Source organism: Nothoprocta perdicaria, unplaced genomic scaffold (assembly GCF_003342845.1).
Source record: "Nothoprocta perdicaria isolate Ctin4 unplaced genomic scaffold, notPer1 scaffold_8, whole genome shotgun sequence".
Classification (NCBI taxonomy): domain Eukaryota; kingdom Metazoa; phylum Chordata; class Aves; order Tinamiformes; family Tinamidae; genus Nothoprocta; species Nothoprocta perdicaria.
In genome coordinates, this window is record NW_020456087.1 from 5,342,904 (window position 1) to 5,369,512 (window position 26,609).

The 26,609-nt window shown below is 35.8% G+C and overlaps 1 protein-coding gene across 1 annotated transcript in view; it reads right to left on the reverse strand.

Moving 5' to 3' along the window:
- The window catches only part of HEATR5A (HEAT repeat containing 5A), a 50,751-nt gene that overhangs the window by 20,996 nt on the left and 3,146 nt on the right, over positions 1 to 26,609 (reverse strand). Inside the window, exons 3-20 of the mRNA XM_026051752.1 lie at positions 26,159 to 26,267; positions 25,490 to 25,639; positions 25,053 to 25,224; positions 24,221 to 24,381; positions 21,061 to 21,316; positions 19,752 to 19,904; positions 18,970 to 19,220; positions 15,590 to 15,701; positions 14,645 to 14,797; positions 13,204 to 13,303; positions 12,409 to 12,518; positions 8,959 to 9,122; positions 8,672 to 8,847; positions 8,263 to 8,368; positions 6,072 to 6,262; positions 5,470 to 5,629; positions 4,445 to 4,634; positions 3,695 to 3,864 (exon numbers count right to left, since the gene is read on the reverse strand). Coding sequence (XP_025907537.1) covers positions 3,695 to 3,864; positions 4,445 to 4,634; positions 5,470 to 5,629; positions 6,072 to 6,262; positions 8,263 to 8,368; positions 8,672 to 8,847; positions 8,959 to 9,122; positions 12,409 to 12,518; positions 13,204 to 13,303; positions 14,645 to 14,797; positions 15,590 to 15,701; positions 18,970 to 19,220; positions 19,752 to 19,904; positions 21,061 to 21,316; positions 24,221 to 24,381; positions 25,053 to 25,224; positions 25,490 to 25,639; positions 26,159 to 26,267 — 2,884 coding nt within the window. The remainder of the gene's footprint in view (positions 1 to 3,694; positions 3,865 to 4,444; positions 4,635 to 5,469; positions 5,630 to 6,071; positions 6,263 to 8,262; positions 8,369 to 8,671; positions 8,848 to 8,958; positions 9,123 to 12,408; positions 12,519 to 13,203; positions 13,304 to 14,644; positions 14,798 to 15,589; positions 15,702 to 18,969; positions 19,221 to 19,751; positions 19,905 to 21,060; positions 21,317 to 24,220; positions 24,382 to 25,052; positions 25,225 to 25,489; positions 25,640 to 26,158; positions 26,268 to 26,609) is intronic.

Here is a 26,609-nt window from a genome sequence, read left to right on the forward strand (position 1 = left end):
TTTTTGTGTTTGTGATTTTGTGGTTTTTTAAATCATGTGTTTTTTCATTACAGACAAAACAAACAAACAAAAACACAAACAAAAAAACTCCACATGGCCTCAATGCTTTTTCTTAGGGTGAAGCATTGGATTTTTTTTTTTTTTTTTTTTTTTTGAGGGTGGGGGAAGGGAAGGCTTTCTTTTCATTTTAAATCCATTCTGAAGGGGATCCACAGATACATCGAATCAGCTGTGTGGCCAAGCAGCATAACTACACCAATATTTATTATCAGTTTGGATTAAACAATCAAATATGGAGGTATGCGTAACTGAAAAGAATATCCTTGACAACTAATTAGTTCTGTAGCCGTCTATCCATCTGTAGCTATCACCATCATGAATTGTGATAGAGCTGAGTGTCTGCTGCAGTAAAAACTTTCCGTTAGATCATGCTCCTCATTCACATCAGYGATAGGCCAACGTGTTAGTTAAAATGAGATTCCAGACAACATGTCAAGGAAATAAACAATAAGTGACACAGAATTTCAGCTTTGATGCATGAATTGAACTAAGCTGTGCCTTTCCAATTCTTATACATGCATGTGGAACTGCAAGACTTAGAATTATACATTTCATAGACACAAAGATGCACTCTCTGTGTAACACTTTAAAAACCCTGACTCAGTTGGTATGTCTGCAAGATACCTGGAGGGAACTTTAAAGCAGCCAATGAGGCTTTTAATGTAACATCTATTCAAGCAGGCTACACATTCTGCTGCAAGTCGGACGTGCATAAATTGCATGCTCATTTTTAATACGGSAAAACCAGAGACCCTCATTCAGGCTACTGGAAAATACACGAGACATTTTTCATCTCTCATTCTCCGCACTTTAAGTAAGGGATGGGAACAAGAAACAAACACAAAACGCAAGCATCACACACAAGCTTCAACAAACAAGTYGTTCCCTTTCTGCAATGCACATGTGGAAATCAAAACCGCTGTCACGAATGGTATGCACGCGTGCCAGCTGCAGAAAGTTAGGCAGGGTCTGGTTAGAACGAGAATCAAATGAATGTCACTTGACATGCTTAAAAGAATTGACATTAAAAATGGTTAAAAGGAAGAGATAAAAGTCAAGGGGAAAAACAAAACAAACCAAAACAAACAACACTGCAAACTGCTGAAGTTTTTAGATTAACAAGGCACGGGGACCTACCAACACAGAATTATCCAACAAGATCTCCTGCACAAAAACAAATGACAAACCAGTCAYGACAAAACCAAAATATAAATACCACAGTGATACCAACCACACAAGGAGACTATTACATGTAAATTCAGTGTATATAAAATTCAGAATATCTCAAACAAACCAAAAACCGAACGAGTTTCGTTCAATTGTCGTACATTTAACATCAAACACTCTTAAACTGCAAGCCAGCTGCCGCTAAAATGAGAACTTAAAATACACAGTATCTATAAAACAACAGCTTAATGTAGTTATTGACAACAWATACAGTACTACTATTCAAAATATCTTTAACGTCTTGCAGATGGAAACTGGAGGGTTCGCTACACTGCAAGCTTACACAGATAACCATTTACAAGTCTGAATTCACAGCAGTTAGCTTTACAGTTCATATTAGACATAAGCAAAAGCCTCTGATTTCTATTCCTCTGGAGCCAAGAATTTGAAGACAGAGCAAATTGYAATTGCAATTAAACAATACTCTGAAAAAGAGCCAACTGACAAAAAAGGAATACTGTAAGCTGAAGAATGGAATCTACATGACAGGCGCATGTATGCATTTTTATTTATATATATATATTTACACACATATATATATAAAAAATTTCATATATATACATATATATATGTGGAATCAGGGATGCTGTCTACATAGCCAGACTTTTCAGAAGTACTAACATAGACAGTATCTGAAGAGCCAGAGCAGTGYGGGGAGCTGAGCCAAACCAGGCTCCTGGCAGTGGGAAGACAGGCAGAGGCAGCACACTCCTGCCTGCAGCAGTGCTAGCCTGCCTCGACTCAGACCTATAAAGAGAGAGGAGGAGAGAGAAACTCTATTCGAGCATTTTAAAAGTAAGTTTAAAGCTGTAGATATTTCCCAGAAACCTTCGGGAGAAATTGCAGAAAGAGGACTTGTATCGTTTTTTACACAAAAAAAACTTATCTCACTTATRGGAAAGACGAGAAGCTCCACAGATTCTTTGCCTTTCCTGTTTTCCTGCCTTAAAAAAACATAGTGGTGAATACTAAAAGGCCTTGGTATCTGGCTTTCACATCCTAAAGTTTCAAGATGCCTTGTGTAAAGGACAGTCACACCTTGTTTTCCACATGCAGCAATTTAAACCCAAGGAAAAACCCGTGAAACTGCAGATGCTGACATGGAGCTTTTTGAAAGCAGAGGTCTGACTGAGCCGTGATCTTCTCACTGACCGGCAAAGCAGACAGAGCTTACTCATCTATGACTATGCACTGATGCTTACTCAGGAATTGAAAGCATCTAAAACATCTTCCTTAGTTCTGTAACAAGCTCTGCAGAATTACAGGAGTTCACCCATGCAAGGCTGCTGACTTGGACAGAATCTTCTCCTCTGAATTTCATTGTACTCTTAGGGTAGAGTACACACACACCCAAGCCATGAACCATGTTTCTCTTTAATTCAGTAATTTCACTGTTATTATAAAGTACATAAGTACTTTATGAAATACTTTGAGATGATTTTTAAGTCCAAAGACCTTGTCACATCTTGCTGTTTATTAACTATTTGTAACAAATTAGAGAGATCCTACTGCACATGGAAACAAAGCGTAAACTCCAGGGACCTGGATGATCCAAATGCTAATGTAACGACTGAGCAAGAGAGGTGTCTCATATGATATGTGGTGATTAAACTGATGCATGGAAAACTTTCTTTTACCATAAGATAAAATCATGTTTGGAATATGGTAAAAGAAAGAACACGTCAGCCAAATTCCAGTTCTTCTGCAGCTAATCCATGGATGTCTTACACAACATGTGGCTTGAGCTTCTCTTTTGATGTTTCCTGGCTTGGTCAATCATTTTAACAGGAAAACTGAATTAAGAAAAATGGAAGGAATCTGAACTCTCTAAAATCAGTATCAATAGTGGCTACTATTGGTATTCAGATGCTACCCAGGTAAATATTTGCATAAGAATTGCATCAAGACAGACCTGATAGTCTTTCTCAGACCTTCTCAGAAAGACAGACTGTCTTACTTTGCTCCCTAATTTGTGAGGAGGATGGACAGTCATCATTAAAAACAAACAAACAAAAATAATAGCCACTAAAGAGACACAATTATGTGTTGACGAACAGGCTAGTTCAAGACCAAGATGCTTTGAAAACAAACCCTATTTTTCAAGGCCTATTATTTATATCAGTGTCGGAAATTTTTCTATTGACTAACAAAAAAGTCAGTACGTGGAAGTGTTCACAATTCAAATTGTAAATTGAATTTTTTCCCCCACCATTCAAAAAAAAAAAAAAAAAATTTGCAGGCTTTAAATCAATCCTTCAGCTGAGACACAAAGGGAGCAGAGGAAAATACTGGCTAGTAAAATAGCTCACCCACGTTACAATAGTTTCACTAAAAAGCTATCTGCCTTTTTTAAATATCTATGGATGAAATATTTTAATATACAAGAGATCAATAAATATATACTCACACACAGGCAGCTTACAAGGCTAGACAAGTTGACGTGTCGAGGAGCAAACATGTGAAGCTGCTGAAGGCAAGAGATGGCTTGAGCCTGGACAAGGCAGTCGGGATTATCTTGCATCACTGCACAGCCCAGAAGACAAGAAGTTCTTAAGGCTGAAACTGTTTTACTGCTGCCTATATCCAGAGGAAAGCAAATAAAATAAAACAAACAAAACCTTTGTAGCATAAATTTTCCTTCAAAATCTGAAAACTTTTYCCCCCCACCYCCCAAATCCTGGCATATCTCATCCTCTTAAAGGTTAATATACTATCAGTGTCTGCCTTATACTCTGATATCAATACACAAAGGTCATATCGCTCTGTGAAAATTTCAGTATCCAGGTATCTAAAGTTCAATTTAGGCACATGATTYTAGGGGGGTGCACATTAAATGCCTGCATGATTAGTAAAATATATATTGGTTTCTAACATCTTTTTAAATATAACTTCTGTTTTCAGGGTGAAAATAAAAACTGTCTGGCCAAATCAGGGTTTGGAGAACTTCCTTAAACAATGAAAAAGGTTTCACAAAGAAAGGGCTTTTGGAAAAGTAGCGGTCATGCCATCTTGACTGCATGAACTCATGTCCTATGGCTTAGCTTAGCAGGACACACATTAGCACACATTTATTTACAAAATTTCAATTACACATTCAGACGTTCAACACTTTTGTTTCTAAACCTAAAAAACATGACACTACTGAATATTACTGTACCTTGCAACTCAGGACCCAAGGTGGTAATAAGTGCATTTAAACAGCGACCCAGACTTTGATGAACTTCAGTGTAAGCAGGAGGCACGGTCAACATCAGCATGAGAATGAGAGATAAGGTAGGTTCCACGTGCACATGGAACAAGGGACCTGCCAAATCTACTACCAGTGACAGGGAGTGTAGTGCCCATGCCTGTAAAGTAAGAGATGCAGTCATGCAGAATCTCTAAGAAACAGAACATACACAGACTCATTTCTTTAAATTTACAGTCTCAAATGGATCTCAATATAAGCGTAACCAAGAGCCTGACTTTCTGAAGAGATATATAGGGAGGCTATGAACAGAATTGTAAGATAGTCCTTGATAAACCATCTTGATAAATATTTTAAGAGGGATTCTGCAATTAAGAACCATACTAATCTTGACACTGTAGATTTCCAGAAAAAGGAATAAACTAACTTAATAGTRTAGGATTATTCTTTAAATACTGTTTCCAAAATTTCTTACGCTTCCATGTGAAAGAAGAATAGAATAGCAAAAATACAAGTGATTGAAGCAACTTTTTATTTTAGTACTGTAAAGTATTCAATTTTGCATCAGTATCCATACCAAAGATACAGTAGGTAAAGCTTAGGGAAAAACAAAACAAAAAAACAACAACAAAAACCAACTTTATGATTTAGACAAATATATGAAATATACTCCATGTCTGTTAAAGCTTCTCTTATAGCCAACAGTTCTAGCCAAAAAGAAATCATTTGAAGTACTCTTCAAAGCATCTTGCCTTATTCAAGGAAGCACTGACCAAGTTCTACAGCATTCAGACTGCAAACCACTGTTATTCATTGGAAGGCAGATATTAAGCTGAGGCTACGGTTTCCATCTGTTTTGTTGCTCCAGCCATCACTCACGAGTTACAGCTGACAGCTTATGCAGTGTTATCTTCAGAGGAAAGAACAATTTTTCATCCTGAAATTTTACAAAGTTTCCAGGTAACTTGTAATATAAGACTTTAAGTAAGGAATACCTGTACATCAGGAGAAGTACTGTCCTGAGATAAGGTATATAGGATTCCAACACATGCATTCAGGTGCTGAGTAGAACCTATTCCTCCGAGGTACCTGTACAGACATCCCAAAGCCAAAGAATGACCTGTTCTTGATACCACATCCCGAGCTGATTTTAGCCTATTCAGGGAAAAAGAAGAAGAAGGAAAAAAAAAAAAAAGTTAATGTAATCAACAATGCTGSTACTGTGTAATAAGAATATTTACAAATGGAATTTCTGGCATATGATCAACAAAGTATTTTATTAGACATTCCTATATTGCCAAAAATGCAGTTTCATTTATCACTACTGAAAGAAACACCAAAAACATTTTACATATGTTTAAAAGAGACTGCTAGAACAGCAGCCAACTTAGTTTATTCAAATGTCTATATGCCTACTTAAACAGTTGTCTTAAACAGCAACCAAATCAGGATCTAAATGCAAAATCTTGCAGTACTTTTTCATGTTAATTTACCTGACAAAAACTCATCAGATAAACCATCTTTTATGACTTTTCTTTAAATTTTTATCATTCTGGGGATCAGGTAGATCAACCAATTGCTATATTTTTGAACTTACTTGTCAAAACTAACTTGTGCTAATCCAGCAGTGAAGGCACTGTCAGAGACCACCTGAGCCAGCCTGGCCAAACACTCTGCAGCAGCACATCTTAGCAGAGGGTTATTGCTTTCCAAGGCACCCATCACTAACGCCAGGGCAGATCTTCTAACTTCTTCTGGACCTAAATGTCCTTTGCAGCTAGCCAAGTGCTAAAAACATACATTGAACAGCAAGACAGGACAATAGTCAGAATTAATTTTTTTTTTTTTTTTAGTCATAGAGAACTGTAAAACCAGCAGAAGAAATTTGAGTTTTGCCCACTTTTATCTGAAGAGGGTCTCTGATTTTACTCAATGTTTAGAGATTTGGAAGTATAACTCCAGATAAGTGTATATTATTTCACAACACTATAGTATCAGCGTTATAGCTTAAAAAAAAAAAAAAAAGGTAAATTGCAGTAGTAGTAATATAAAATAAATCAAAAGACTCACAGAAAATTCAGGACATATTATCAAGGAGAAACCCAATGAAAATAAAATAATGTCACAAACAAAAGTCCCAGTCAAAAAAAAAAGAGCATGAGCAAGACCCACAGCAGCCACCTGAACTGCTTATTAARTATGTCAGAGATGCACATACACCGAGTGCTATACAGAGGCATCCAGKGCCTCCTAGGATAACTGCACAGGTGTGATGCCATGCAAACGTGCCCGCAGTCCCTTCAAGGCTGGCTCCAACCCAGGCTCACGGCGGGCATCCTCACAGGGCACAGAGTGTCTGGGCTTCACAGACAGCGCCCTCCCTGCTCAGGCGTGCTCAGGCCACGATCAGCTGCAGCAGTGCTGGAAGAGCAGGGCTTAGGAGCTTCAGACAGGGCTGTTTCTAGGTTCCTGCAGGGCCAGGCCTGTCTGCAGTGTCAGGGCTCTGTCAGGGCAGGCACACTGTATGAACATGCTGCTTACACGTGAGCCTGGCACTGCTCCGAGCCAGGGCCTCYTCACGAGTCCCAGGCGCAGAGGGGAGCAGTTCCAGCCTAAGCACCCAGGCTCATCACTGGCTATGAGCCTACTGACACAGCCCGACTTGAAAAGCAGCCAGGAAGACGTGCATTACGCATCCCAATTGACTCAGTACTATCTGTGTTATCTTCCATTCTCCTAAATATTGGTTTCTCTAGATCATGGAGCTSAATGTACACCTCTGTATTGGACAGTTTGTCCAGATCCTAGAATTTTATTTGYGACTTAGGAAGCCATATGCTCATCATCAGTATGTTAATGATAGCCCCTTCAGGGCTACAATACTTTCAATTTTCTCAACAATTATCCAGCAGAACATATCAAATCATGGGAACAAACAGATAAAGGAAGACCAAAAGTAGAAAACACTGAAGTATGTAGAATCTAACAACAATGCTTGCACTACATAGGAAAAAATGGCACTCCAATGCAGTAAATTAACTGCAGTATAACATTAAGACATCATGAAGAACAATCTGGTTTTTCCCTCTCTCTATTTTAAAATCTTATTTTTGTAATGGAAAATATTTTACACAGTCCAACAATTGGACAGTATCATTTCCAAAACTGGGGCACTAGGGCAACTATTTGCAATATTTTGTTCTGCTTAATTGCACTTCAACTTTTGTTTAATCACAAGAGCACTTCAATTTTACAGTCAGATAATAGGTAACACTGTGTAGAGATTAATGTGAAATCTGGATACGGTCTTGAGTGTCATTGACAAATCAAGCGTATGCATCAAAAATAAAATAGTAACATGAAGTTATTTCAGATAACTAAAATTTCCTTTTTCAAGTGTCTCTGAATGCCACTTGAAAGTCAACCATAGTGATGAAGTGAAAGGAGCATTTTCCTCCTGCAATATTAAGCCAAAGCTGGATTAGGAGAATAAGAAAAAACACAACAAAAAGCTCTTCTGCTAGGAAAACATTTTAATCTTAGTCTGAAGATAATATAAGAAGGGAAGAGTGAAAACTACAGGTGAGCAAAAGGGAAAAAAAAAAGGAATAAAATATCAAGCAAAAGCAAGTGGCACGTCATAATGAGATTACTTAAAAAAAAAAACCTTTGCTTTTATTTCAGAATCAATATTTTATGGAGAGTGATGCAGAGTGCACAAGAGGGTGGGAGTTCAGAGCACAAAGGAGCAGAGCACAGTGAGCACAAATGAGGGGCAGGAGATTTACCTTTAAGGAAGTAGAAAAGGCTGACACAACGTTTAGTTGTACTATTTGTTGCCGTGATCCTTTTGTTTGTTTTATAGAATCCAACAACTGTTCCAACACCTGAAGTCTTAAAATAAAAAACAGAACAAAATTAAATTAAAAAGAGAAAAACTAATCAAACTTTTTATCCTGTTTTAAAACACACAATAAAGTCTAGATATTACAGAAAGAGATGTGGAACAAATATGTTACTCTAAGGTTCAAGCATTTTCCTTCGTTTGGTCTCCTTGTCTAACCCTCTCTTTTTCTGTATTCAGTATTAGATCAAGTTACATTATGAATATACACTGATACTTTTTGAGTAATTTCAAACAGCCTAATCGTCTTTTAGCATGTCCAAATTCCCCAACAGTTGAAGTTACTACTTTACCTTTGAGATTCTGTTACATGGGAAAATATAACTCCAAACAGACGAGTTGCTGCACTGATAACAGACAACATGGGAGGTAGAGGTTTAGGCACTGAATCACCTTTTGCAGCTTTCTCATAAACTGAGTAAGGGTCATACTCCAGGCTGCCCCCAGCTATGTTGTTACCTACGAAGAGCTGTAAGAGGGATAAAACAACTTATTTTGACCAAATTTAAATCAATGCTGACCCAAATAATTACAATTGTATGAAAATATGGTATTGCCATTATACTAGATCAGAAAGTACCTGCTCTTCAATAAATCTGTGGTCAGTCTCCTGCAGTAAGGGACCAAGCAGGAGGAGATCATTCTCATGACAAAGAGGTGGGAGCAAAAAGGTAGAGGCATCAATCTGGTTATCTGGAACAGTCAAGTCAGCCACTAGTTCTTTTAGAACAGCAGAGAAGCTTCCTTTAATTTAAAAGGGAAAATATTCACAATTTTCAGTAAGTTACTTGTCTTGTGTAAATTTGTTGCTTAAACATTAAACTAGAATTGTGACATCCATCTAACATTTTTCTAAGGCCTTCAAAGTAAACTGGGGAAAAATATTCTTTTCKTGTAAGGAAACAATGAAGCACCATGCAAGACAAGCAAAGAAAGGACATAGAGCAATCAAGAAGCTGAAAATCAGTGGTATTTACCTTTACATAATGCCATATCTAAATGCCATTTATGGCATAATACTCTGAAACTGTTAATTTATTGACAGTTAAGATCTCAGTGGAGGACGGGCAGGTACAAGAAGAAAAATAGATCAACTACCAATTTTCTGAAAGTTAATACTGTGGAATGTATCACATAGCCACATAGGAATATTTGTGCCTGGCAAGTAGGTGTAATTTAAACATTCACTGTTTTGGTCACTATCCAAAAGCTTTACAATATACTCTCTCATCTCAGAAGTTTGCACGCAGCAAATAAACATAAGGAATTTACTGTAGGACCCGAGATGATAATTTGCACTGGTACTTCAAATTTTTGTGTATTTTGATACATAAAATRTAAAAGTTAAACAAACATCATTATATACAACAATAATACTAGTCATTCAAAATCAGACTATTTTAGGGTATTAAAATAGTCACCTTGAATAGTGATCTGCAGCGATCTTGAAACTGGAGATCATGTTCTAGTGCTCAGTGAGGTCTAGCTTTATTTAAAGAGCTTGGGTTTTATTTTCCCTTCATTTCTGCCTCCTTTGGCCTCTCTTCCCTGCAGGCTTCCTTTGCCTCTGTTCCTAAAGTTCTCTCTCTTGCTTCTTTTAACCTCCATGAAAAATTAACCAGCATATCATTTTTTCTAAAACCAAAAATTTGAAACCAAAACCAAAAATTGAAAAATCCTCCTTTTATGAAAACAGTTTTTCAAATCAGATCTGAGAGAGATACTCAGCAACTTTTAAACAGATTAATGTAAACCAAATAAGGGTTTATTTTAGTTCCACATGATGGTCCACTTGGCCATTATCAATTCTTCATATAGTATTGCCCCAAYGCAAAGCAGTTCAGAATTCTGAGCCAGAATTATAACTATTCATCTTTGTCTTGCTAAGAAAGAGAACTCAGTGCTTCAGTGGAACAGAAGCACAAAGAGCTTATGAATGAAAAGTCCCCTAATGAGTTGTCTGCTAAAAACATTAATTTCAGATCATAAAAAATGACAAYAATCTAATGAATAAAATCCAAACTACTGAAATTTCTTGTGCAAAAYTTCTCACATTGGATATTATAACAACCAAATTTTTATGTTAACACAGAAAATAAATGGTTTTGCCTCACAAACATAAGCACACCACCATTCAAAACTAATGACACGTAAGAAGATGATTAAGCACATGAATCATCATCCTAGAAGCATTACCAACCTACTCCAGCTTAAGTTCACGTTTTCATCAACTAAGTTCCAAAGACTGAACACTTCCATATTCAAAACAAAAGCAGTTAAAACATGCTTATTCCTATATTAGTGAAAAACATTAAAAACTGATATATTTTCCTCATATTTGACATTGTTAAAATCATGCGAAAAAWAAGCTGCTGCGCGCTGATGCACACTCAGCATAAGCCTTCATATTTCTGTTCTTTGAACAGATACTGATTTTGCTGATAACAGAAAACAGTGGGAGAAACCTCACGGTGGTAGAAAGAGAGCAGGAAAGGACCAAGCAAAGAGTAACCAAGTCCTGAGATCATGGACCTAAGAAATCTAAAAGTTAAGAAAAAGGCTTAGGGGTATGAAGAAAAGAATCTGCTTCCTCCTGTTTATATTAATGGGTATTTTGATTTGTTCCATTCGTACTCCAGAAAACTGTCCTTGTACATTCTGTGCAAACTCTTAATTGTGTCCTAGTATTTGACCCCAATATCAATATCCTCAAAAAGAAACTTGCAGGTTGCCAGCCTCTGGTTAATTATCTTGATCCAAGTAAAGGGGAAAAAAAAGAAGCCAAGAATTGGTAAAAGTTTCTCATTGTCTTGGGCTGAGCCATGAAAACCATGCTCAGTTGTGCAACACAAGAATGACTAAAACTAGATACCCAAAAAATCATCACGAGTTCCATAACCATGTTATCTCAAATACTTCATTTAAAAACAAACAAACAAACAAACAAACAAACCCTAATACTTACAATGACATTCAATTTCTTTGTGAAATTGTCTTATTAGAAAGAAAGTTATGCTTTCTAAGCTCTGCCTTAGAAACTTGCTTAGCTTTTGGGGGCAATGCATAGTTACATGGTTAAGTATATGAAGGATTTTGGAAATAAGCTTTGTATACATATTTAAATATTTATTCCCATTCTTTCCCATTTCACAGTGCTGCATTGCAAATAGATGAACAACTCAAACTACATTTCTCAAAGACAAACTACTTTTAAGTTATTCTAAGGGTTCTCAAGACGTATGAGCTTTCAAGGTTATTTACAAAACTTTCAGTATTTGAAGCATTTGAAGGCTTTTCATTAATAGCTTTAAACTGCAACACCTTYGGCTAGGACACAGATCTCACAAGACTCAGACATAACAGGTTATATTGCAAAATATTGATCATTTTTCATTATAGTTATAGTATATGCAAAAATTCCAATCATACAAAAAGCTCAAAAAACCCACTCAGCCCTAGGTACTTGTATTCTATAAAACTTTGTTGCAGTAATAAAAGAAAAACAGTAATAACTTGCTGTGAAGGATGAAGGTCTCATTTTCTGTGTTCTAAATTCATTTCATAATTAAATATTATACACTATCCTCCAAGTGGTACACTCAAGACTTAAATATGACAAAAGCTTGAAGGCAAAGAATTCAGACATTTGTTCCTATGAAGATCAAATTAGCTGCTACCACTAGATGGAGCAGATTGCATAAGGATTGTCTTCACGTTCAGGAGGACACAGTCAATTCAGTGGCAGGATGGGCAATATTCTCTCAGGACAGAGAGAATGAACGCCTAGTTCTTTTTTGGCAAACTCAATTCACATGACAACTTTGAATTTCTAACAAGGCAGAGGAAAAAGGGAGGTGGCAGGAAAGCACACTGACTTCCCTGTGATTTAATCAAATCTAAACAGAAGGAATAAAATTTATGTATTTTAAAAGGAGAAATAAATCCTGCTATCTTAAGATATATTGAAAGAAAATTTACAAATGAGTTCATGGTATTTTTAGTAGATATTTATTCCTAAGAAAATACATACCTTCATAAGTCTTTGGAGGTAATACTGCCAGTAATTCATAAAGTTTATGTCTGTAAACTGTTGATGACGTTTTTAAGGAATTGCCATATAGTTTATATATTGAAGAAAGCCTTAAGATATATAAAAAAAACCCACACATCACACAGGTTAGAATAAGTATTATTAAACATTCTGGTTTCACTTGTACCAAGCTCTATTGAATACCTTAAAACTGTGCTTATTACYGCTACAGTTCTGATTTGCATTACCAGCAGCAGAAACAAAATTATGTATATTCTTAACCTCTGACAGAATCTCTCCTTTGTCCATTCCCATTCCTTATTTTTRTTTAATACATTGAATCACTACATATTCCATATTCTAAAGTGAGGTAAAATTGAAACAGTACATCCTCACAAAAAATCTTTCCAGATCAGCTGTCAATCTTAATAAAAGACTATCTATAAAACTTTCTGCACCAGCATACTTGAACTGTGTTTCTTTTATTTTATACAAACTAATGACACACGCATTCATTTGATTTATATATAACATTAATTTGCTTCCTTAATCAAATATAAAGATATTCACTTATCAAAAGCATAACATAATTTCTTTAGTTTGCTAACATTACACTGAAATCTGCAGGATGCAGGACCACAGCAGCTGAAGACTACAAAGAGTTCAGTTACAGAGCTGAATTCCACAATTACTCTACTTTGGATAGTTCTTCAGACAACTCACTAAATTAAAAGTAGAAGACTGCTCTGTAGCTTTTTGAATCCAGAATTCCATTTAACATTTTGATATACTTACTGAATCAATAAATCAACAGCACTTGGGAGAGGAGGGAGAAGTCTTTGAATAACTTCATCTGTAAGCAGACCAGCACAGTGGGAAACAAAGCTCTTGATAGCTAAGAAAGGAATTGGATTTTWACTCAGTTTGAATCAGATGATGGGAGATGGTGAAAAATTACAACATTACTTCACTAATCATTCAGAGCAGAAGAAAAAAATACAAAAGAAAATATAATTTTGACACATAATTTAAGAAATTGATGAACTATTGAAGGAAAATCTTTTTTATTGATTAAATGTTTTGGTGTCTCAGCTGGCATGTTAGTACTTTGACTTCCAATTGCATACAGGAATTGCAAACATTTCTTGCTGTGTTGCTAATTGATCTACGGGAGATAAGTCCATGTATTCAGGGGGTGGTAACTAGATGACTTGTGATGACTAGACATCTTGCCACTTAACTTGCTAGTTTTTCCTTTAAGYGTAGCCTAATTAATGTGCTACAAGGAACAACTCATTTGTACTCTATTTTTCATTATTTATAAAAAGCAAACTTGAGTTAGTATTTCAAAATTCATATAGAGAATATACAATTGTATTATCAAAAATGACAAATATTTAAAAAATAACTTTATTTTTAAAATGAAACTACTGTTTAATTCTAAACYGTCAAACAGATTTTAATAGTGTGAGAAAGATGTTCACTATCCTGGAGCTCATATTTATGCTAGGCTATTTAYGCTATGCTAAAGACCATTCAGTATAAAAGAGTATATGCTTGGAATACAGTAAGTATTTGCAGATCATTTGAATAGTCTCTTGGAAATCCATATTCCCTATATTACACAAGGAAAAACTGCAACCTACTAGGCAGTAGTAGCAGACAAGCAGATAGCACTGTTTACTGTCTGAGAATCACAAAATTCTCTCTATATTTTCTACCTGATTCTTCTCAGTCTGGCAAAAATGTTTGATTCATCCATTAATTGCATTGTTTATAGAAAATAAGCTATTAGGAAGCCGAACTTTTAACTACTAAATGCAGTAGGCTGTATAAACAACAGACTCTGCCCTAGTAGGTCCTCAGATATTACTGTGATAKGTATGTTAAACACTAAAAAAGGAAATATCCTTCCTAATACCACTTACAGATTGGAAGTCAATTAAAGAAGACGGGCGGGGGGGGAAGAAAACCTCTTCAATATTAGACTCTTCAATATTAGATTATTTCTTTATTTTTACAAAAAAATGTGCTTACAAACACACAAATATATAAAAACATACCTACACACACACAMAMAMAAAAAAGCATGCTTGCTGGGAAGGTAGCATCTCTTCTGTCACCACCCTCTATCCCTGATACACATCAACATGAAATATCTTTGTTCTTTCAGAAGGAAAAGAAAAAGCATCATCCAACAGTAAGAGCAGAGAAAGACACAGCAAATCCCTCTTACCACAGAGAGCACCAGCACGGCCTTCCAGTGTTACTTGCCATGTAAATGAATCTCCTCGAGTCTTCTCTGTTTCTAGATCTTTAGGAGATGATGGAAAGATGCACTTCCACAGCAACAGTATTCTTGGCAAATGGTGTTGGACAACTGCAGGACCTTTCAGTATTGAGATGTGACGTGCCAATATGAGAAGTCAGAGAATTAAAACATCCACTTGAATTCTTTTCTAAGTTCACAAAACCATTACTGCTCTGACARTGAAAGCTTCAGATAAGCAAGCATCTTAACAAATTTTTATGCTACTTTCACAGCCTGCTTATATAAAATTTCTCAGTTTTGATTGCTTCGGTATTCCATTTTCATACACAATTACACACCCACTGACATGCCTAACTGTATGTCACCGAAGTAACTGCAACCTTACTCTTTTTGTGCTACGACCCAGTACAGCACCAACATAAAAGCGATCTAATAAACAGCCAATGGTGTTGAGAAAAGCAAACATTGGATGTAGGTTTATGTACAACGTATATTCTAACCATCATTTTTTCCTGAATAAGAAGTAATAGTTGAAAATGTGAAAGATGGCTTAAAATATGATCAAAATAGACAAAACTAATTTGCCACCAGTAATTTAGAGAAAGAATCAGAAAGTTCGGTAATGTTTCAAGTGTCTGACAAGAGGGAAATACACTCTCATTCTTATTTCATATTCAATTAACTGTGGTCCCACCCAACCACTRCTTTTTCAGACATTGCTCCTGATGACTCAATAGCAAATTTGAAAGTAATGACATTTTTATTCCAGAAAGTTTTTCATTTTTTCCAATTACTATTTTAGAATTATTCTGCAATTGTAAATTAAATGAAACAKCACAAGAATCAAATCAGAGACTGAAGAGAAAACAGTTCATTTTAGTTTAAGTAAGAATTGTAGAAACCCATTACCTAATGTCATGAGGGCAGCTATCAACAGCCATCCTGCCTGTGTTCGCTGCAGTGAAAGGCGACTGTTCTGAGAAGCAGAACACAACAGATCCTCTGCCACTGTCATGATGACCTTCAAAGTTAAACAAATAACCGAAGAGCATTAGCATCTTAGTATGGAGATCAAATATAGCTTTAAAAGGAAAATGATTCAGTCCTTGGCTACTTCCAGATTAAGTTACAGACAAATTCCATCCAGTTCCTTGTTTCAATGAAAAATGYCATGCTTTCAGCACCTTAGCCACCAGCCAACTAACAGATTTTCTTGGTGAGACCCAAATACCTCTTGGGCAGACCGGACAAAAKTTGTGAAGCAGTTTGGCATGGTTTAGAAGGAATAAACCTAAAGACTATCTCTAATCTGTCCCTTATTCTCAGTTAACCACCTCTCAGTCAGAAGATTTGATGATAATGTGGAATAAGCAATTTCAGTGGAGAAGACAAGTATTTTTTTATTTAATTAAAAAAAAAAAAAGGCATCCTAAAGACTGTTAGCCCACAGAGTAAGTCCTGTGTGAAGGCCACTAAGTCCTGTGGAAAGACTGTGATCTTTAATGCCTTCCCTCTTGCATGTGGAGCAGTTTCCAAATCTTAAGGGTCAACTGCTCCTCTGAGGAGCTCACAGTTCAAGGACAACCAAACGGGCAATAAGAGTGAAGAGTAATAAAAAAAAAAATTAAAAAAAAAAAAAAAAGCTATTTTACAAAAGCTACAAAAGCAAACATATACATACACCATGCAAGAGAAAAAAAGGTAGAAAATTGTCACAAAGAAATGAAGAATTTGATAAGGCATGAAAAACATGTGCTAACTTGTAAGGCAGAACTCTCACGCCTTGTGGTGCTAACACCACGGGTACCTATGWCTACAGAGCATTTACATGGATGAACCACGTGCCCGTGAAAATCCACCACAGAACGGCTAGAATTTGCAGTAACATTCTGCAGTCTTTCCTTCAGTTAGATTCCAAAATGTATTTCTTGTATCTTGCATTATGTCTGATTGCCAAAACAAACTGCATGAAAACTACACATGAAAAATATAAATGAGAAGTGCCTTTACCAATAACTTCATTAAAAAGTCTCGCTATAGAGAGTACCTTTCTCTAACTCAGTGCACAGTTACAAAACTGCATGAATTGCTAATGGACTGAAAAGATTGTTTGCTCAAATTCCATAATGCTATCAGGTGTCTACAAATTAAGAAATTTATTTTGATGGAATTTTGATAATTAAAAATAAAAATTATTGCGATAAAAATACTTGAGTCTAAAAATTAAAACAGTATCCTTGCTAAATGATATTATTAAATGTTACTAATAGCTTAGTATATTCAGGTTACTTGATAAACATACAAGAAAGGGCTTCATTTAATGATTTCTGATAGCTTTTCTGTATACTAACATGTATGACTTGTTTTTGAAGGAGTTTTTAAAAGCTAAAATAGAACACTAGTACAGAATTATGAATATATATAAAGTGATTATTTTGTCTCTTTGAATAAGTCCCACTTGAGCCTGCAACTCTAACCACTCTCTTGCAAAGGAAAATGCACTAACATAATATAGCTTATGCCCAGGTCGCACTTCTTTTTCAAAACTGCTTTATTTAACACTGGTCTCTTTCAGTGCCTCTGAAGAGGAGATAATTTGGAATCTGGCAGTGTTCCTAGAAGAGAATGGAAAAGAGCTTTTAAACTCTTCTGTTCTCCCTTACAACAACTTAGTGCACAATATACTGTTTCTCACACTGCTCGTCTCTGCTCTCCCATGCCTTCCCTCTTGATCCTATTCCATTCCTCTAAAAGAAAACTTTGCTGAGAATTATGTTTTCCTGTTAAAAAGTGACATTCAAATATTTTATACCTAAGCATGAAGTTAACTGATCATCTGTGCAAACTACACAGTTCATTCTCTCCCTGGTTGTTCTCTCTGGTAGGTAAACACCCAATAATGTCTTTTTAAATCCAAAACAAACGAACAAAGACAATGCTTCTTCYTTCTGCTGAAAAATGTTTCATCAAGTTGGGACCTTGAATGCTGAGAATTGTAAATAGTAATGTATGTTCCTAAGTGCTGTGTAACTGCTAGTACTCAATAGTATTGAACAGGAGGGATGAATTTACTACAAGGACAGTATTTGCTAATAGGTTAAAGCCTTCTTTTCATCTTACAGTGGGCACAATAATAGGAGAGAGAAAAAATTGGTGCCAACGCAAGGTACAGGACTTTACTGCCCTTATGACCCTGCCTCTGAACCAGCRCTTTCAGAAATGGGAAGGTAAGTTGCTCTAGTGTGCAGGGAGTACACGTGCACTGCTCATATTCGTGCTGCACCTTGGTTTTCCAGTTGTGAAATGCATAAAGGTCTTGTGTAGATGGACACTGATTCTTCTTCTACCCTTAATTTCCATATTTGGATATCCCTAACCCTAAAACTGCAGAGCATGATATAGGCCAGTGGAAAGATTGGCAGGAGCTTTTATACTATACTGATTCAAGAATTTCATTTCTGTTAAATTTTATTAGACAACATGARGATATTTGATAAACTTGATTAAAGATTTTCAAAATATTACGCAATTATTAACTGGTTTAAATACTGGCAAAAATGTATACTGGAGAGTCACAGGTAAGAAAAGGAAATTTTTGGATTAATTTGTGTTTAAATTGGTTTACATCTGAGAAMCATAGATTTCTAACGTTCCAGCATGCAACAGATCTGTTTGTATCTGTCCAATTAGTATTTTATAAAAGAAAAATCTTTTCCTTTGCCAAACCTGATACATTTCAGGTGCAATTCAGTCCATCTTTTACTTATCATTAACACTGCTGTGAAGCTCACAGGAAAAACTCAGCATGCCAGTTTATGACTATGAGAAACAGGGCCRCAAGTACAGAAGCTTTACTCTTGCTGGAAAAAACTTGCAGTTCTGAAAAACTTAAGTCTTCAAGAAATTTATTCTGCAAATATATCTTTTTTAAGATGGTTCAATTTWAGTCCTCATGCTTCCTTAGAATTGACTTCTATCCCAAGACAGGGCAGAAATAGGCAGCTTTTCTATTAGGACAAGGTAGCAGATTGAGTGGTTAACAGAAGCATTAACGACATATAACTTATTTCAAGAAATTCACAATCCCGACAAGTTGTTTTTCTGACACATCCATGAAAAACATTTCTCAGATGAAAACACTTGAGTTATGATATTCTTGGAAAACTCCTCRAGAAAAAGAAGTCTTACATGGTTATACTGGGGAATACTAGTTTTATAATCACATAGTACATACAATTACTACTGCAAAGATCCAAGAGTTACCTCTAAGTAAAGTTTTAGAGCCATACCTTCCCTTTTCCATGTGGAATTCCTAAAGGACAGAGTTTCACTGCACCCAGCAAAGCAGCAACAGCAAAACTATAACCAGTAACTGCTTCTGGGGAGGATTTCAATGCACTAAGACGGTCAATGCAGCGATCCAGCAGCAGGGACACGTAGGACGGCAGCGCTACCACAATACAGCGCAAGCACCACGCTGCTGTTAGCCTAACTGCCACGCTGGGATGAACAATGACAGAAATGACCGCTTCCAGAATTCCTGGAAAATAAAGGAATAAGCACACTTAAGGTGGCGGCGAAGGATATGACTCTTAAAACAAGCAAAAGTCTATACTGAGAAATGGTAAACACACCACTGTTCTGTTTCTGTACTTCTCTTTTTATAGTGATACTGTTTCTTATTACTTTCATCATTTTTAAAACCTTCAAAACCTTTTTTAAAAGGTTAATCTAAGTGAAAAATAGTAGCGTAAAACAAATATAAAATATCATGCACAGGAAATATCTGTAAGTATATTCAAGGAAACAGAAAACCATGCAGGGGAAATAGAGGTCCACATGAATCGATCACTTTTCAAGGTTGGAGCTAAGGTACATATGAATGCATTCAGATTAAAGCAAAGAATAAAGATCAATTAAAAAAATTAAAATTCTTATTGAGGTTAAATGAAAACAGTAAAGATACATGAAGATACTCAGCTTGATCAAACTGATTTACTGTAAACACTACAGTGTGTGTTGGACTCAATTTCAATACAAACCTTAACCATGTAAATTGGAAGGTATGTACCTGTACTGRAATCTTGCAGTAATGGTGCTGCTGTAGTTCCTAAGCCATGGATGAGACTCCCGAGTTCTTGCAGCACACACACAAGCACATGCTGACTTGCTGTCACATCTGTTGTAATTCGTGTTTCCAAGTTACCATCACTCATTGCAGCATCTGATAACGCAACAGTGGGAAACTCCTATGAAATCATGGCCAAAATAAAGCAGACTGGAGAAAGGACTTTGCTATGGTAAGTTACCTGCACTACTACATGAGCTTTTATCATTGCCATTTTTATCATTGACCAGTCTTGATAAGTGTTTGCTTTCATTGAACCAAGCACACTTCTATCACTGAAATAGATGTTGTAGCAACTTCTGAGAGGCCAAGGAGGTAGAAAAATACAAACTGCCATATTGCTTACCTGACAGAGAATRGGACGTGGTGTCTACAAAGCAGCAGGCTATTTTCAGTCTCATATATATCATATATACAGTTTGACAGAATTTACTACTTCGTATTACAAAGAAAGAAGAGCAGGGAGAGAAAGAGAGAAAAAAACAAAACACATTTCTCTGCAAGTTTCCCTTTTGAAATAAAAATCATTGTCAGTTTTGATTCCTACGTATATAACCAAGTGGCTAYATATTTATTATTATAAATAATAAAATCATTTATGGAATAGATAGAATTGTAGAATTTATTCCTACATATTTAACCAAGATGCAACACGTGGCTTATACCAGGGAACGCCTGGCTACCTCTTGCAATCTCTCTTCCCTGGCTGAGGACGTTAGGATAGCAGCCGCTTGCGCAGTGGCTGTGGACAGCACTCCATCCTATAAACCACCTTTTTCTCCAAGAGAAATGTTTGCTTTGTCAGTTAGCAACTGATTCTTGTTTTTTGAACCATCAGGATTGTCAGCTGCACTGATTTAGGAATGCAGAGTCTCGCTAGTCACACACCAGCTACTAATTGAGACCACTTTACAATACTGTGTATTTTTTTTGTCATACTTTTTATAATATTTATCATTTAATAAAATGAACCTTAGAAAAAAGGTGAGGGGGTTTTTTTTTGTTTGTTTTTGGTTTTTTTTGAGTTTACATCTGTGTCTGTATGGGTGTGCACACACACAGACACACACCAATCAAAACCTAGCCCGAGTTAAAAAACAAAAGCACCCAACAGAAGCCCTCTACATTATTATGGTAATAAATGGGCACTAGATTTTCTATTCCTGCAGTCTCTGGATTAGGAAGCTGGACAAACAATCATTCAAATAAAGAAAAACAGAGGCCTGAATGGATAATCTTGTTAGACTCATACCCACAACTTTCTTCAATTTCCAGATGGCCTGACAAATCTCCCTGGCAGCTGCAATTTGAGCCTTCTCCCCAAGCAGGCCTCCTACTGCAGCTCGAAGGATAAATGAAACGCAGCGGCGAGAGCAGATAGCATCCATCTGAGCCTGAGTAGCCTTGGGGTGAGACGGAGACACGAGATCTAGAATATGGGAGAGGAAGGCAGAGAAGTTCCTTTCAAGCCATTGTCCTCCTAACGTGGAGACAAATACCACATATGCCTGAAAGAGATTTGAGAAGAAGTCATGTTTTAGAGTAATACCATCTGGAAAAACACTGCCAGCTATCCCCTGTACATAGTTTTCGATCCTTGCGCTTTGCCACAACTATAAAACCATTAAACTGAGATGATTTATACATTTACACATTCAGAAATCATGTATATTTCTCAGATGCTGGTAACTGCATTTTAAATAAATGTTTCAATTGATACAAATTAAAAAACTGTACTGGTAATACTGCAGTTCGGTTTGGCTGTAAGTGAATTAAGCTGCTTGCCTGTTGTACGTCATTTCAGAGTGTGAGAAAYGGCAGTTCACCCTGCACAGGCACTTGTTATGTAAAACATCGTGCTCAGTCTCACTGAACAACAGCTTCCAGCTAGTTAGCATTCTGCACGTGAAACCCAAGTTTAATGTAGGAACGCGTTTTAAGAACTACTATGTTGCAGAAGTACAACACACAGCCCTGAGAGAATTTTGTCATTATAAACTTTGAATTAGGGAATATTTGCAGCCACATGCACTGTTCTTCATTTCGGTGAATTTTAATTGTTTGATTTGCAGTGAAGGTACCACAAAAAGACAATGGATGTCACAACAAAGAAAGAAAGCAGAGCCATTATACAAACCTAAGCACAAGACCATTTTTTTCCCCACTCCCTTACAAGTGTCTTCCAAGTGTATGTGTTGGATTCTGCTTTTAATGAATAGATTTGCTATCACGAAGAAAAGTGAATAGAGAGACTATGCACACAGACAAACTTCTCRTAAGAAAGCCCACATTTATTACCACTAAACTTGAGTATTTACCCAATGTATGCTTTTCCCGTGTCTAATATCAATAACTAAATTATTCATGTAATAAGAGGTAAAGTACTGCAGTAGTACTTTTTTTTTTTTTTTTTTTTYYTTTTTYYTTTTTTCTCCCGTCTCTCTCTTCCCCTCAGAGTTCCCAGCAAAATACTTCTGGAGAGAGGAAAAAAAGAACCCAGGTTCTGGATATATAAAAAAGTCAGCAGTTGGGTAAACAATTTTTTATTCAATATTAGCTCTTTACAAATATTACTTTGGCTTCATAATGAGCCCGTACTTACCTTCATTTTACAGATTTGACCATATAGCAATTTAACAGGAAAGCCTTATGAAGAATCACACTGCTAGAGTTAGTTAAGGGGATTTAATTACTCTGACAGTTGTTTTTAAAGCCAATTTAGAAATGCAGGGAGTCAGAATAAAGAGRAATAGAACAGATGATCGCCTGTATTTGACCACAGCTAAAGGGCATATGTCCATCTCCTGCAAGCCTTTGTACACTATCTCAGCTTTACTGCATTTCCTTCTAAATTCATCTGATAACCACTTCTTGTGCTTAAAGTACAATGCCATCAACAGCTTAGTTCTTTAACAGTATAATTGAGTTCAGCTARGGACTTTCAATTTCTATCCCCATCATCTCATCATTAAAACATAATACTTACCTAATGCAACATTATTTAAACACAATACTTTTTAATGCGGCTTAATGCTGATCAAATACAAATTATCCTTCCATATTCAAAATGTCATCTTCAATACTTCTATAAATTTTAACTTGTTGGCAAGTTGTTATTCACCTGACAACTTGTTATTCACATGATAATATATAAGTTCAATTTTTTTTTTTTTAAATATACACGCACTGATATATGCAGATTTACTCAATTATTTGCTTATTAACACTTTACTCGAAGTCTGATGGTACAGTTAGTGTATAAATCATCTAGCACAGGTGCTATTATATCAACTATAATGTCAATTTTCCTCTGTACAGCAAAAAGGAGGCAACCCAAACCCAGTAAAAAGTATTAAAATAATTAACTGAATTACCTATTCTTGAAAAAAATAAACATTAAGATTGCTCTGGGTCCCTAGAAAACGTGAGGAGACTGGCATGCATTTTCTTGACAAACAGCAAAGATACTATTGCTCCCAGCTGTTTTGCCCCTCTGCCAGAAAACTCCCACCCAGCATCAACTGAAGGCAGAAGACACATGTGAGCACGTTTTTAGCAATTCTGGCAATTGATACCAATAATTCAAGCTAATTTACAGAATTTTTGCACTGCAGAAGTTGAAATGCGCTCAAGCAATTCTATTATTGGCAACTGGGAAATATCAAACATCTGTAGAGATGGAAATGTATTAAAATTATCACAGCTGTTTGAACATAAACATTCATCACCTTTCATCATGGCTAATATTTTAATAATTAGGTTTTAATCTGTAAATGTACTTTAAAATAACATTCACAGCAAAAAGTTAATTTGACTTTATCTGAAATATTTATGCAGTTTTTACCAGCATGCACTATATGCTCYGATTTCACTATTTCTCAGATAACAAGATTCTATCCCTTACAAGTAAGCCTGAAATACAGTAATATGTATTATAAATATATATTTATTTTTCAACTAAATTCTCTTTCCTTTATTTTTCAATGATTCATTCAAATAGAACCATTCTTTCAGAATGGGGATGAAATTTCCCTATAGAGAATACAAGAAATCTCATTTCAAGTAAAATAATTATTGCAATTATTGTAACTTCACACTTTTTAGACATATGGTATTTATTAAGTTTTAAATCTAAAAAACATACTTGCAGAAGTGATTTATGTGTTGTTTGAAATTAATATTATTASAAGTTATCACAAACAATACGATATTTGATTTGGACAATTTCAAACTATTAGAAAAGCTTGAAACTTTAGAATTTTTTTTTTTTTAGCATACCTAAATTTGAAAACTCTTATTATAAATTGTGTTACACCAGATAAGAAAAAGGATGAAGAGAAATATGACAAGAAAACAGTTGTTATAGGAATGTCTCTCCCTCTTAGAAAAATCACAAAAAATGTAATCCAAACCTGGGTGATTCCAACTCTCACATCTCTGCTGACTGAACTAGTTCCTTTGAGCATATCACCGCTGGCTCGCAGAAATCCACAACTTCCACGTAAAAATCCAGTGGCTAACAGCTCCATGGCATCTTCTAGAGAGACTTGGCGGAAGTTTTGCCTGGTGGATGCTAAAAACAGGTATCTACATTTAGAAAAATATGTCTGTAAAACTTTTTATATTTTGGAAGGAAAGTTCCAACTCTAATCATTAAAATTGTTTCGCACAAATTCAGTGGTTTAGCCAATTCAAAATATTGTTTAAACAGAAGAGATTTTGAAAAACAGTGCTCTTGGGAACTAAGAAAAAGGTACTAAAATTCTTCTGCTTCAGCTATAGACAAAAATAATTAGCACCCAGTACTTTTGAATATACACATAATTTATGACCGTCATTTATGACCTCATCATTTATGACCATGTTCACTTCTGCAAAAGAGACAGTATAGTCTATTCCTCTCCACTCCAATATTTTTTTCTTGCACTTCAGGTTTCCTGAAAGCCACATTCCATCTTACTACCAAAGAAAATCAAGGAATTTCATATTATATATAAAAAGTTTAATATACACACTGGGACATGATAGCTGGACAGTATGCAAACTAAAGTGAGATATTCATTACAGCTAACTTTCTCTTTCAAGCATGGAATGAAAAGAACCACCAGAGACTTAAYCCAGAGTTGATATTCTGATCTAGTATTACTCATAGCTAGAGAAGAACTTGAGAGGTTTTGGTCAACTGCCTTTTCTTTTTGTTTTTAATAACAAACGAAGAGTCAGCAAGCAAAATATGTACTTCACCTGTTGTGTGTTTTGACATTACAGCTCTAGCCAACACGGTGCCCAAGAGCTTTGAAACTGCTAACCGCACGTCRTAATTGGAACCTTCAAAGGATTTAAAGCACAGGGTCACAACACTATCTAGCTCTGTACTCCACATAAAAATTGCTTCATTCTGAAGTTCCAGAAGACACTAGACAAAAGAGAAAAAAAAAAAAACTCTTTAAGGTAAATAAGCAAAAGCATTCAATACAGATTTTAGCTTGCAACATAGTACACGGTTCTCCCCAATAAATATGATGCTTCACACCAAAATGATTTAAATTTTCCCTGCTAAGGCAATGTCTAAGAAAGCAATATAGATGAGCAAACAATACATTTAGTGCTATATTTATCATCCATTAAAACAAGGCTATTTAGGGAAGTTACTTAATAAAGACAATTAATGAGCACTTTACCTTTGCGGCAGCACAGCGGACGGCCATGGATCGATCTGTTAAACAGGAGCGGGCAGCCTTGTAAATATCCCGGTGGCAGGGGATAGCAGCAGCTCCCAGACCATTTAATATGTTCTGTAAACTAAGCATGATTTCATAACGACCTTGAGACTAAAAAAGGAAAAAGATGAAATGTTAAAGTTGCAATGCTAAGATCCTGAGAAATATAAAATACTGACTACTGAAACAGCGTTTGTTTGTTTGTTTTCTAAAAACTGTTTGGAAATTTTTTGGTTGAGGTGAGTTAAAGCAGGTAACTTGTGCTATAAGACTACAAAGTGAAAATAACAAGTCTGTGTTCCACCAGAAARTACTCACTGGCAACTTAATGCTGAAAATATGAAATGAAGCACAAATCACAAATGTTCTCATTAATTAATGCAATTAGTCTTGTTTATCAATTTCTTCCACAAAATCATCTTGAAAATACTATGATCCATCCATTTATAGTCATATGTCATTACATTCTGTAGTCCTTTCTGGTATTTAGACATTGATGATTTTTATCCTGTGACTTTCTACCATTTTTTCATATATTGGTATCATGCAATTTCTCCTATTCACTGGCCCAGCTACCAACAGTAAAGAATATATTATTTTCTCAGGCTTTTAAACATGCTGTTCCAATACCTCTGCATTCTTCATTGCTTTAAGTACATTCCCAACGGTGTCAGTAAAACTGTTTCCCAAAATTCTTCCCAATTTTTTGTACAAATAGCCCAAGCATACCACCGCAGCACTAAAACAAAGCAAATCCAAAAATGCGTGAAAATGAATGCAACAACAGATGAAAAGGACTGAAGAGACTGATGTAATAAATGGGCAACCAACATAATAAGTAAATATTAGTGTTCCAGAAAGGTAGGTGGATTATTAAAAGGAAAAAAAGGGTCTGTGTGTGGCACACATTATATGAGAACTAAGGATGCTGGAGTTGAGAAAATAGGCTGAAAAATACAGAAATTCAGATAATAACATACCCCAATAAATTTTATTATAGTTTTTTTTTTCCTATCTTCCTTTCCTATAAGACTTTTAAGTCTTATGAATAGACGCCTAAATAATGATGACCTACAGCATG